This window comes from Mauremys mutica, chromosome 3 (genome assembly GCF_020497125.1).
Source record: "Mauremys mutica isolate MM-2020 ecotype Southern chromosome 3, ASM2049712v1, whole genome shotgun sequence".
NCBI classification, from domain to species: domain Eukaryota; kingdom Metazoa; phylum Chordata; order Testudines; family Geoemydidae; genus Mauremys; species Mauremys mutica.
The window spans coordinates 48,196,286-48,209,719 of NC_059074.1; the positions used below are offsets into that span (position 1 = coordinate 48,196,286).

The 13,434-nt window shown below is 42.9% G+C and overlaps 1 protein-coding gene across 3 annotated transcripts in view; it reads right to left on the bottom strand.

Annotated features, from left to right (window-relative positions):
• Positions 1 to 13,434, bottom strand: part of COL21A1 (collagen type XXI alpha 1 chain) — a 209,249-nt gene that overhangs the window by 16,192 nt on the left and 179,623 nt on the right. For all 3 annotated transcript variants that reach the window (XM_045008463.1, XM_045008464.1, XR_006577691.1), the window contains 2 exons: positions 2,842 to 2,877; positions 2,123 to 2,167 (listed from right to left, as the gene is read on the bottom strand). In XM_045008463.1, the coding sequence (XP_044864398.1) occupies positions 2,123 to 2,167; positions 2,842 to 2,877 (81 nt within the window). The remainder of the gene's footprint in view (positions 1 to 2,122; positions 2,168 to 2,841; positions 2,878 to 13,434) is intronic.

Below are 13,434 nucleotides of genomic sequence, written 5' to 3' on the forward strand. Positions count from 1 at the left end.
TATGGCATGTGTGCAGGGCCGGCTCTACAGTTTTCGCCGCTCCAAGCAGCGCGCCGAATTGCCGCCGTGGGCGGGGGGGGGGGCAGTCCCTGTGCCCTTAGGGCGGCAGGCGCGTTTCCGCGGGTGGCGGCAATTCGGCGGCAGCTTCTATGTTTAGCTGAAGCTGCTCCGGACAGCTAAACGTAGAAGCTGCCGCCGAATTGCCGCCGCCGCGGAAATGCGCCTGCCGCCCTAAGGGCACACGGACTGCCACCCCCGCTCGTGGCGGCAATTCGGCGCGCTGCCTGGGGACAAAACAACAGGGACTGCTGCCCCTTGCAGATTGCTGCCCCAACCACCAGCTTGGAATGCTGGTGCCTGGAGCCGGCCCTGCACGTGTACCAAAGGCAGCACGCGAACTGATTTTCAGTGGCACTCACACTGCCCGGGTCCTAGCCACCAGTCTTGGAGGCTCTGCATTTTAATTTAATTTTAAATGAAGCTTCTTAAACATTTTAAAAACCTTATTTACTTTACATACAACAATAGTTTAGTTATATATTATAGTCTTATAGAAAGAGACCTTATAAAAACATTAAAATGTATTACTGGCATGCGAAACCTTCAATTAGAGTGAATAAATGAAGACTTGGCACACCAGTTCTGAAAGGTTGCCGACCCCTGTACTAGAAGATCATTAGGTAAATTATCATATGCATTGTATGATATGCACTTGCATTAGTTTTCTTACAAGAAACACATTGATAAGTATTGCCTCAATAAAAAGCTAAAGAAATAACAGGTTAATTGTGTAACCAAATGGCCCAGAGACATTACACACTGACATCCAGATTCAATCTGTGTTTAAATTGGCTTTGGCTGCCAGAAACCCAGGCATAGGGCCCTTGAGTTATAAAGTCAGTTTTGGAGGAGGATGTTGCAGTGGTGGAAAATGGCTAACAACCTCCTGTCTGCCAAAAGGCACACACCGATGTCGCTGGCTGTGAAGCGGCATGGCAAGAGGGCACACAACCTCAGCTGTGTCCACTGATGGGACTTGTATGGAGCCTTGCTACAAAGTGAAGCTGCATCTCAACTATCAGCTAGAAACCCTGAGAAAGGGGATAGAAGGCAGCACCGCCTGGCCTCCTTTTGGTTAAATCCTCCTGAGGTTTTGGGGGTCAGTCTGGGGTGTATAATTCCTTATCCCAGCTTCACTGAATGTGACTCCTTGTTTTTCCAACCAGGCAGTTTGTGATAGTACCACTGCACTGATTGTGAGAACAATCTTCACTGCTATTTTCTTCACAATCTAGCTTTAGCTTTGTACTGCTAGTAAGTACTTTGCAATTTAGACATGACATAGAACTCGTTAACTACATGCTTTTACACTTACAACTAACAGTTATTTCCTATGGTATGTTAATATAGCCAAATATGACAATCAAAATATACTGGAACAAGGTTAAAGAAAAGAGAAATTAGCTGATTTGCTCCTGAAACAGGAAACATCTGTAATTTACAAGTACAGAAAATACTAACACGCTGACTTGATTTACAGTATGACAGTAATTGAATCTTTAAATGCAATACTTTATGAAAATGTTGCATGATAAATACAAATGTGAATAGAAGGCTTGTATAGTCTTGGGCTTGACTTTCAGAGCAATATCATAGAAGCTTGAATCCATGTTTCCACTACTACATTATCTGGAGTTTATGTTATTGTTTTATCAATAATATTGCAAAATAAATTGTTTTAAATAAAAACTTTGAAAAATTGAAGCAGTTTCTTCCTACTATTGCAATGGTATAACTAGATTTTACTATCTCATAGCTCTTTACCTTTTCAGAACTCTTCCCTCAGCCTTTTTGGCCTCGTTATGTAAACAATCCTGTTCTTTTTCTCTGCTTTCTATTCTATTTTTCAACATACAGTTTATTTACCATTTCATTGGGTTAACTATTTTAAAGTTTAAAATATATTTTAATGACACTAAATAATCAATATAATCCTATTTACATGTAAATATATCTAATGTATTTCTTTAGATTCAAAGAACTATCATTGTAAATGGCATTTATCTTCTGAAGAAGCAAAATGAATGCAGTTTTCTTAAACTGTGTTTTCTTTTAATGGTACCTGTTGGCCTGGAGTCCCTGGTCTTCCTCCTTCTCCCTTTTGTCCCTTCAGAAAAGAAAAAGACTTTCTTGAACAGTACATATTTCTTTAGGTGAACAAATTAAGTAGTCAAAATAATGTAAAGAGATAAGCCCTAACCAAAGGCCCATCTTTATAATGGGTTCAGTCAAAAACCTGGATCCAACCATCACTTAGCTTGTTGATGGGAGGCAGACATAGAGGTGTTTCAAGATTCAGTTCCAAACCATGTAGCTTGGACACATATTTCTACTGTAGACATAATGGAGCAAGCCTATCATCTGAACATACAGAGACAAATGCTGATCTCTCTTGTTCCTGCCTATTTCAGTTGCTTTATCACCTGAGTACATTGAGGAAAGTTCTCATTTTTATGACATTACAGATTTAGAGATCTATGGTGGATTTTCAAAAGCACTCATCATTAGCCTAACTCTGCCCCCTACAGTTAGTGGGAGCAGCTAAGCCATTTTAGAGCACTTTTGAAAATCCCATTCTTTCTCTCAAACTAACTTTCATAATATTGTGTTGGTGAGTTCATATTCTGCAGTGATTTACTGAGTTAAGACTGTATCCTGCAGTCCTTAGTCAAGCAAAGCTCCCGTTTATTTTAATTAAAATTGAATTAATTTTTAACATTTGACTATTAGTAAACACATGGCATGCCAAATGATATTTAATGAAAAACGAAGTTAATATACCTGGATACCTCTTTCACCTTGGTTTCCTTTTTCCCCCTGTAAAATATTTTAAGGTATTGTAAAATTTCCATTATAATCCATTTACAAACATTAGTTTGTGTTTTAATTTATTTCAGTAACTACAAGAGAAGTAGCTAATGAAGTGCATTGATGGTGATTGAAAACTAAATATTCTATCCACATGTTCATAATTCCTAATCTAGCAAAGCCCTTAAACACATGCTTAACAGCTTTGCAGGAACAGGACCATAATAAGTAGGGAATTTGCTGTGCAGATAACTATCATAAGCAACAGTAATATTTACATGTCAAATTAAAATTAGGAGATTGCTGGGAATCCTGCTGAAGTCAGTGGGAGTTCAACCACTGATTTAACAGAAGTTAAATTGGGCCTTGCTTTTACCAGAGGACCAAACTGATTGCAGATGTAAGCAGGTGCAACTCTTATAGTAAATAGATATTCACCTGCTTTCATTCATGGTGAGCAAAGCCCAAATAATTTCTGTAAAAATGACAGCTAACCCAATACAATGCATAACACATGCGCTTGATATTCTATGGTAACCAACAGAGAATTAATCAAAGTGTTTTTATATATGAATTTGAATCCCATAATTTATATACAAAGCCAGATTTTATTTGCATTTAACCTGGTTCAACTTAGAGTTTCTATCTAATCTATATGTGGGAGATTTTCAAAGGCATAAAAATTCTCCCCCTATATCTATATACTATAGTTTGTTTTTTTTAATATAGTGCCTGGCACCATAAAATCTCAACACCTTTCAGTTTACCTTCATGTAAATAAAATAAGAATTAGTCCCACAGTGTTAACTCAACTGCAAAAACCCTGAAATAATACAACAGCCACATGGCATATCTGACATCTTATATATAATTCTATGTGCTAATTATTATCATTTATGCAGCACCATAGGTATAAATAGTGCTTTACAGACATACAATAACAAGTCTCTGCCGTAGGGCATTTAGAATCTAAGCCCTGATCTTGAAATTCAATGGGGCTTCACCTAAGTGTGGAGGTTTGAGCTAGCAGATTTGACCAAAGAACTGAGGACTAAAATGGACACAATATGGTGAGTGATGACAACATACAAAGGGAGGAGCTGTGGGGGAAGTGGAAGGAAAGGGCCAAATTGCAATATTTTAAGAGGGCGGGGAGTATTTCTTTTTATTCTTTTTTATGTATCTAGCTGCATCCAAGTATTTGTTTCCAGAAAAATAATTGTAATGTTTAGTCAAGTGTTTAACAGTATTAATGAGATCTTGGCTAAACAAAATATTTTCCAGGTCAAAAACCCTAAAAGGTCTGAGCACACTTTTGTCAGATCCAACAATACATAAGTTATTTGGTTTAGTTTTAGTTTAGTATTTATTTTAACATAAACTATGATAAAACTGAAGCTCATCTATTTTCCTGTCACAAACCCAAACTACACCTTTCTCTGAGTTATTTTCTTTTCAAATGGAAAAGATACTGTTTTAGTCAATACTAAGTTATAACCTTATGGCTTGTCTATACAAATAGTTAGTTGCTGACAACCTAGGGGCATAAATCTATCTCACATTAGCCTGCTGCACACTCCCAGAATGTCTACACAGCATGGCAATGGGAGTGTGATTTCTAGAGTGTACTGCCATGTGGACCATGCTGAAGTGCACTAAAAAGTTCCACAGTGTGCTCTATCTACTCCTGTTTGGAACAAGAGTAGATCAAAATTAGGGAATGTTTACTGCTCAGCAGCAGGGTTCACATGGGTGGTTAGTGTGCAGCAGACTACTGCAAGGTAGATTTGCATCCCTGCTTACCAAACTCTAATTATTTGTATAGAGGAGCCACTGGTGAGCTTGAGCAGGTTTCCACAGGTTCCCAAGAACTGGTTGCTAAAATTAGTCCTCCGTGGAGAACCGGTTGTTAAAGGGCCAGGGAGTGGGCAAAGAACTCCAGTCCGTGGGCCGGACCATCCTGTTGCTCCCAGGATTCCCAGCTGGGGAGGCTGAGGCTCCCCCGGCCCTTCCCCTGCTTCCCCCCAGCTGCAGTGGGGCCAGCCACCGGCACCAGCTGGGCAGCTCAGCTGAGCTCCTGAGTCATCCTGCTGCTTTGAGCTGCCGGCAAGGTAAGGGGGGAGGGGGCTGCAAGCTCTAGGGTTGCCGGGGGGGCAAGTGGGGCAATTTGTCCCAGGCCCTGCAGGGGCCCCCGGCCCCACGGGTATGTCTCCCCCCGCCCCGGCCCCTCCCCCACTCCCCCCCCTTAAATCAGAACTTTTTATAGGGAACCGGTTGTTAAGATTTTGGCAGCTCATCACTGAGAGGAGCCCTTAGTTAAATTGCAATACATATTCTTACTTAACCAGATTCCACTCATAGATACGGTATTAAAGGAGTATGTCCATTGCAAAGTGCTCCACTTTCTGCCTCCTAGCAGTTTTTGATCCATAACAGTATTTTGCTTTTACACCATGACTAACTTAGTTTCTTTATCCGTTTCTTTGCAGAGGATCTTCTCAAAGGCTTTTTGGAAATCTAAAGAAATTTTAAGAGTTGGTTCTCTTTTAGATACTATCTTACTGAGCTGTTCAGAGAATTCTAAGAGATTAGAGTGACATTTACCTTTGCAGAAATTGTGTTAGTAGACTTCTAATTTCCCTCTTACTTATTCTCTGCTGTAATTTATGTTTGTTTATTGGCTTCAGCTGGGTCAGATTTCCAAAGTTTGATGGATTTCTATTTGGCCTCTCAGACCTCGCCATTTAGCCACATTGGTTTACTCCTTATCTTCCTGGTGCCTTTTTGTTAAGAAATACACGTCTTCTGAGACTCTATTATTGTTTTGTTAAGTAGTATCCATGCCACCTCTGAGGATTTTACTTCCTTCATTTTTAACTTTAGGGCCTTTTTGACTCAACTTCTCATTTTATTGAAATCCCCCTTTCTAAAGTTCAGTGTCACTCATCACTTTTGGTACCTTAGCTGCCCCTTTGATGTTGAACCTAATTATATTGTGATCACTGTTACTCAGTGGCTCAGCTCCTGTCACATCTTGAGTTAGTGCCTGTGTTAGCTAAGATTAAGTCATCTCTCTGCCTGTGTGCTCTAGGACTTGCTGTCCCAAGAAGCAATCACTAAGTTTTTCTCTAAACTCTGTCCTATTATGTTGTTAGACTAGTCTGTGGCTATGTCTACACTTCAAGCTGCAGGCTTCATTTCCAGCTCAAGGAGACATACAGTACCCATGCTAGCTCTGATTGAGCTAGCCTACTAATAATAGAGTCTATCTGTGAGTGATGGGAAGAGCTAGCCCCCTCAAGTTCATGCCTATGGTCTCAGAGAGGTATATACTTGGAGCGGTTATCCCCTCCCACTGCTCATGCTATATTTTTAGCGTGCTAGCTCAATTAGAACTAGCATAAGGACATCTCTTCCAGCTGGGAATCACACCCCCACCTCGAAGTGTAGACATACTCTGCATGTGGGTATATGAAGTCCGATTTTATTAGAATTTGGTTACATTTTTCTGCCTCTCTGATCTCTCTCAACACTGTGCAAACAATTTTTTTCTTGATCAGGAAGCTGGTAATAAAGCACCAATAATGTATTTATATTCAAACAGTTTGGAATTTGTATCCATATAGAAGCAGCAAAGAATCCTGTGGCACCTTATAGACTAACAGACATTTTGCAGCATGAGCTTTTGTGGGTGAATACCCACTTCTTCGGATGTTGCATCCGAAGAAGTGGGTATTCACCCACGAAAGCTCATGCTGCAAAACATCTGTTAGTCTATAAGGTGCCACAGGATTCTTTGCTGCTTCTACAGAACCAGACTAACACGGCTACCCCTCTGATACTTGTATCCATATAGGTTCAATTTTGTGATCCCCTCCACCCAGAATTCTCCAAAGAATCCTTTACCTACACCACTATTTCTCCAGCTCTTTAGCCTACTCTGTCTTTCCTACAGTGCTTGTAACGAGGCATTACAGTATCCCCTTGTTTTTTGCCATTCCCCCATGTTTCTGTAATGTTTATTATATAAAGGCGACCATTGCAAGGCATAATAGTATCCCTATTTTTGCTTTTAAATTTCTTGCATTTGTATATAGACATTTATTGGACCAAGTACAAAGAATCCCTACCCTCAACTCAATGGTGTTTCTCTCTTTGTAAGGCAATAACATTGGAACACTGCAACTGATCAATTCATAAATTTTAGGGAATGTTCTTGGCTTCAATGGGCAGAACCTTAATGATTCTTGTGCAAATTAGAACACTGGAAAAGCTGGATTCAAAGGAAAATCAGGGCCCCCAGACACCTAGGTACTGCAAGCAGAGGAATTTCTCTGCCACCCCCTGCACCTATCTACAGATATCAGTGGCAGCAGCTTAACTTCCTGTCTGTAGTCTGACTCTAACCGAAATAAGAGAGCCTTACAGGGAGGGTTTGTAGCTAGGAGGCAGGGACCGGGGGAGGGAGGAAAGCAGGATGTGGGGAGAAAATGGAGACCTGGACAGGAAGGCATGGTGGCTGGGTAGGAAGGAGCAGGGGATGGAGGGATGGGGAAGTGGTGGGGGGCAAACCAGGAACCCAGGGAGGGCTGGAAGTGAGTGGCACTGATGGTGGCAGCAGGGACCTGAGACAAGTGGGAAGGGGGGAAGTGGACGTGGCAGAAAGGAGTAAAGGAGGGACATGTAATGTAATGGAGTGCGGTGTGTGGGGGAAGTGGTGGTGATGATGGAAGCAGGGTGTGGGGAAGTGGGTATGGGGAAGGGAAAGCAGGGAACACAGAGACCCTGCCATGGTGGAGGGAGCGCACAGAGACCCTGCAATGGGAGAGAGAATGGGGATAATGGTGTGGGGGAGGGATACATGAGGAATACAGGGCCCTTGGCAGGATGCAGGACTGGGGGGAGGTTCAGGGAGTCCCTGAAATAGAGGGACAGGGGAGGTGGCACACAGGCAGCTTGTAAAGGCGGGGAATTGGAGGAATGCAAGGAACCCCTGGCATGGGCAATGTGGTGAGCCTATAGAAGTTACAAAGTGTGTATTTTTATTCTCAATGAGGAGAGTGTTTTTATTTAACTCCTTAATCCGACACCCTGCTGATTTTACAGAATTTCCCTGTTCTTATCCTGTCCTTGCAATTTGATTTAGTTACAGAGAAATCTTGTCACAGCCAAACCCAGGGTAACGACCACAGAAGCAGAGTTAGACTTGAAAACTGGTACAGACATGTTAGCCGTCATACAGGTTTAGCAAGTATAATAGACTACAAGCAGAGTAAATACAGAAAAATTAAGAGTAATGCATTAGTAAGCAGATACTGGAAAGGCATATCTTGATGTGCATTTGAATACCAGGCAAACACGTTTCAGCAGAGAAATTTCTTTTCAGTAATTTTTGTGGCAAAAAAAAAAATTGTGAAAACATCAAAATTTTGTTCACAAGACACTTGTTTCCAAAAGGTATGTGCAAGTTTTTAAATTTCACTGAGGTTGAATGAACCCAGATGGGTGCTGATAGTCATAATCAACTACATCCCAAACAAAGTAGACCATCTGTTAGACAAATGACACAGGATTCTATTCCTCCAGAGATTTGAAGACCTCTGAAGGAAGAATGTAGATCAGGGAAAGTGTGATGAATGCCCACCAATCAAGGACTATATATTTTTCTAAAATTTGCTTTAGGTTAGAGTTGTGGGGTTTTTCAAGAGAAACACACTAATATGTAGAAGGTAATAGCAATAAAATAAACGAACATCTAAATTCAATGTCTAACAAGTTTCTTTCTTTCTCTACCATGTTTTTCCATTTCTTCTCTCTCACTTAGTTCACACACCTTTCTTTTTCTCTATTTTCTTCTAAAAATTTTCCTACTCTGTATCTCCTTTATTTTCACTGGAAGATAGCTTTCTCCCTTTCATGCTTACTGGCCAAAGCTGAATTTTGTATTCCTGTTTTGCATTTTCTCCCTTTCCCCTTCACTCTTGCTTGACCTCCTTCTTTCTCCTCATTTGCTGTTGTTTCACCCAAGCTCTCTTTTGACTTCCCTTCATATCTTGATTCTTTTTCCTGCTTCCCCCACTTGGTGTTCTCTCTCCCAAAGCCCATTCCCCCTTCCAGTATTGCTTTCCAATGTTTATTCCTGACATCCAGTGTCAAGCTGGAGTTTCAATCTCTGCATGTTTTATACAGCCATATATATGATGTATTTTGGTTTTTAGAAGACACCTTTTAAAGTAGGTAACCAAGCACATCAAATGAATGATGCACCTAAAACTCACCAGTTTTATAAATTCATTAGTACATGATTCTGCAATGCAGCACCTATCACTAATGCCAAGACACAGATTGTAGCCTGCTCATTTTGGATCAAAGGCAATAAAACAAATAAGAAATAGTGATATAAACTCTTTTGAGAAATTATACTAACACTGTGGAGAAAAATACAAATCACTGGTTGATTTTTCTAGTTTTGGACCATTAATGAAGAGCAAAGAATCCACAGTTCAAAACACTGGGAGCTGTAAACCTCATTTCATCATCTTATGATGGTTATGTGCCATGGTTAGTTGGGAATCCCCTTTAATATAACTCTGTATACTAGCACTTCTCACTTCTTTGGCACAGACTAAGGCCAGGTGGATAATGTATACATTGGCATCCATCATATTTTCTAGGGTTATACATCACCTATACATCCTTGACTCTCACTGTGTATATACATATCTTGGAATGCAAGGGAGTGATCTAATTTCCAAGAAAGCCACAGTATTATATGAAAGGAAAAAAACTATATGAACATCTCCACACCTTAAGAATGTACATTTAAATCCGCAAAAATCAGGAAATCAAGGCCTTCTCTACATATAAATTGTACCACTTTAACTATACTGGTACAAACCCGCTAATGCGGATGCAATGCTACCAATAAAAGGTGTTTACACTGATATAGCTTGTTCCTAGGAAAGAGGAATAAGCCATACTGATATAAGTTACCTTTATATCAATAAAATTGCACACTAAGGCCTGGTCTACACTACGCGTTTAAACCGGTTTTAGGAGCGTTAAACCGATTTAACGCCACACCCGTCCACACTAAGACACCCTTTATATCGATATAAAGGGCTCTTTAAACCGGTTTCTGTACTCCTCCCTAATGAGAGGAGTAGCGCTAATATCGGTATTACCATATCGGTTTAGGGTTAGTGTGGCCGCAAATCGACGGTATTGGCCTCCGGGCGGTATCCCACAGTGCACTGACCGCTCTGGACAGCAATCTGAACTCGGATGCAGTGGCCAGGTAGACAGGAAAAGCCCCGCGAACTTTTGAATATTTCCTGTTTGCCCAGCGTGGAGCTCCGATCAGCACATGTGGCGATGCAGTTAAAAATAAAAATAAAAAAAGAGCTCCAGCATGGACCATGCGGATGTGATCGCTGTAAAGGCAGGCAAATGTGTTCTATCAGCGCTCTGTTACAGAAGACAAAATTCAAAATCATTTTTAAAAATTCTCCACACAGACGCCATAGCAGGGACTCAGCGCACTGCTGCGTGACAAGCGTAACGGAAAGCCAAAGAATCAAATGGACGCTCATGGAGGGAGGGAGTGGGGACTGAGGACTCAAGCAATCCCACAGTTCCTGCAGTCTCCTAAAAGCATTTGCATTCCTGGCTGAGCTCCAAATGCTTCTAGGGTCAAACACAGTGTCCGCGGTGGTTCAGGGCATAGCTCGTCAATTTACAGCCCCCACCCACCCCCAGAAGTAAAAGGGAAAAAAATTGTCTCTTGACTCTTCTAAGTGTCACCCTATGTCTACTGAATGCTGCTGGTACACGCAATGCTGCGGCACTCAATTGCAATATCCTCTTTCCCCCTCACTGATGGTAGATGGTGCAATATGACTGGTAACCGTCCTCATCATCAGCCTTGTGGCAGATGGTGCTGCACAATAGGACTGGTACCTGTTCTCATCATCAGCCCGTGAGTGCTCCTGGCTGGCCTCAGGTGAGGTCGGCCGGGGACGCCTGGGTAAAAAACTCCTGGTCATTCCCAGTAGATGGTACAGAACGGCTGGTAACCATCTTCATCGTAGCAATAGGGGGCTGAGCTCCATCAGCCCCCGCCCTTCATGTGTAAAGAAAAGATTCTGTACTGCCTGGACTATCATAGCAGCGGGATGCTGGGCTCCTCTCCCCCACACTGCTTAATGTCCTGTCTGGACTATCATAGCAGTTGGAGGCTGCCTTCCCCTCATTTTATCTCACTAACAAGTCACTGTTTCTTATTCCTGCATTCTTTATTACTTCATCACACAAATGGGGGGACACTGCAACGGTAGCCCAGGAAGGCTGGGGGAGGAGGGAATCAACAGGTGGGGTTGTTGCAGGGCACCCCCTGTGAATGGCATGCAGCTCATCATTTCGGCGGGATCTGACATGGAGGGGCTGTGCTCTCTGGTTCTCTGATACACTGCTTCTCTAGTACACTTGCCCCATATTCTAGGTAGGACTGATTCTATTTTTAGATACCATAAAGGAGGGATTGACTCGGGGAAGTCATTCCCATTTTTGTCTTTTGCGCCCCCGGCCGATCTCAGCCAGGGGCACCCATGATAGCAGCAGACGGTGCAATATGACTGGTAACCATCTCTGCTTGTCTTTTGCGCCCCCGGATGATCTCAGCCAGGGACACCTATGACAGCAGCAGAGGATACAGCACAAAAGGACTGATAACCGTCATCTCATAGCCAATTTACAAGGGTATGGTAGATGGTACACAACGGCTGATAACCATCTCTGCTATCATGCAAAAGCAAATGAATGCTGCTGTGTAGCGCTGCTGAATCGCCTCTGTCAGCGGCATCTAGTACACATACGGTGACAGTGACAAGAGGCAAAACAGGCTCCATGGTTGTCATGCTATGGCGTCTGCCAGGGCAATCCAGGGAAAAAGGGCGCGAAATGATTGTCTGCCGTTGCTTTCCCGGAGGAAGGAATGAGTGACGACATTTACCCAGAACCACCCGCGACAATAATTTTTGCCCCATCACGCACTGGGATCTCAACCCAGAATTCCAAGGGGAAGGAGAGACTGCGGGAACTATGGGATAGCTACGGAATAGCTACCCACAGTGCAACGCTCCAGAAATCGATGCTAGCCTCGGACCGTGGATGCACACCACCGAATTAATATACTTAGTGTGGCCGCGTGCACTCGATTTTATCTGATAAATCTGTTTTACTAAACCGGTTTATGTAAAATCGGAATAATTGCATAGTGTAGACGTACCCTAAAATTATACCAATCCAACTGTTTTGGTAGATAATCCGACTCCCAACTGAAATGACTACAAAACCTGTGTGTGGACCAGGCCAAAAAGTCAAAATTCTCATAGTTATACTGAGTCACCTGCAGTGTACAGACTTTTGATTGCCATTTACACTTAAACATAACTAAATATATATAACAGGCCAGATCAAAGTAATCAGAATTACTTCAATGGGACTGTTCTAACACATGTTGACATCCAGCAAAAATACATCCATTTCTAATCGTGACAGCTGCAATATTTTCATGCCTGGGAGTGGAATCAGAGGGACTATGTACATCAGGCTCCCTGACCATGATGGAAGGAAGGCATCAGAGAGGGAGTCCTTGCTCAAACCCTGTCAAGAACAAAACCGGTTGCATTTCCTGTTCTGTCTGGTAGTGAACGGGTCCACTTGGGGAGATCCCCACCTTTGGAAGATCATGCAGGCTACCTTTGGATGGAGCGACCATTCATGGTGAGAGGAGAAGTCCCTGCTGAGCTGGTCTGCCAGCGTATTCCTGAAGCTGCGAAGGAGAAAAGCTTCCAGGTGCATCTCATGGCTGATGCAGAAGTCCCACAGATGGAGTGCCTCTTGACAGAGAGCCGACGAGCGAGCTCCCCCTAGCCTGTTGATGTAGAACATCAAGGCTGTGTTGTTCATCAGGACTCATAACACCTTGCCTGACAGGTGGGGCAAGAAGACTCCGCACACCAGCCGTATTACTCAGAGCTCTTTGATGTTTATGTGTAACTGCACCTCCTCCAGGGACCACATCCCCTGTCTGGAGGTTGCCAAGATGTGCCCCCAAGCTGAGGTCCGAGGCATCTGACACCAACTCGATGGAGTGAGGAGTGTTGTTGAATGGAACCCCTTCCAGAACTGTCCTGCAGTCGGTCCACCATCTCAGTGAGGTAAGTATTGCTTGGGAAATGGTCATGATCTTCTCCGGGGGGTCTCAGGACTGGGAATAGACCATCACCAGCCACTGTTGCAGGGGCTGTATCCAGAGCCTAGCATGGTGGACCACGTAAATGCATGCTGCCATGTGGCCTAGCAGATGCAGACAGACCATGGCTGTAGTCAGAGGGAATGCAGAGACTTCCAGGATGAGTAAAAGCACCAAAGAGTCCTGTGGCACCTTATAGACTAACAGACGTATTGGAGCATGAGCTTTCGTAGGTGACTACCCACTTTGTCGGATGAGATTCGCCATTGAGTGGAACCTTTCCAGCGGCAGGAACATGCTGGTGCAGGTAG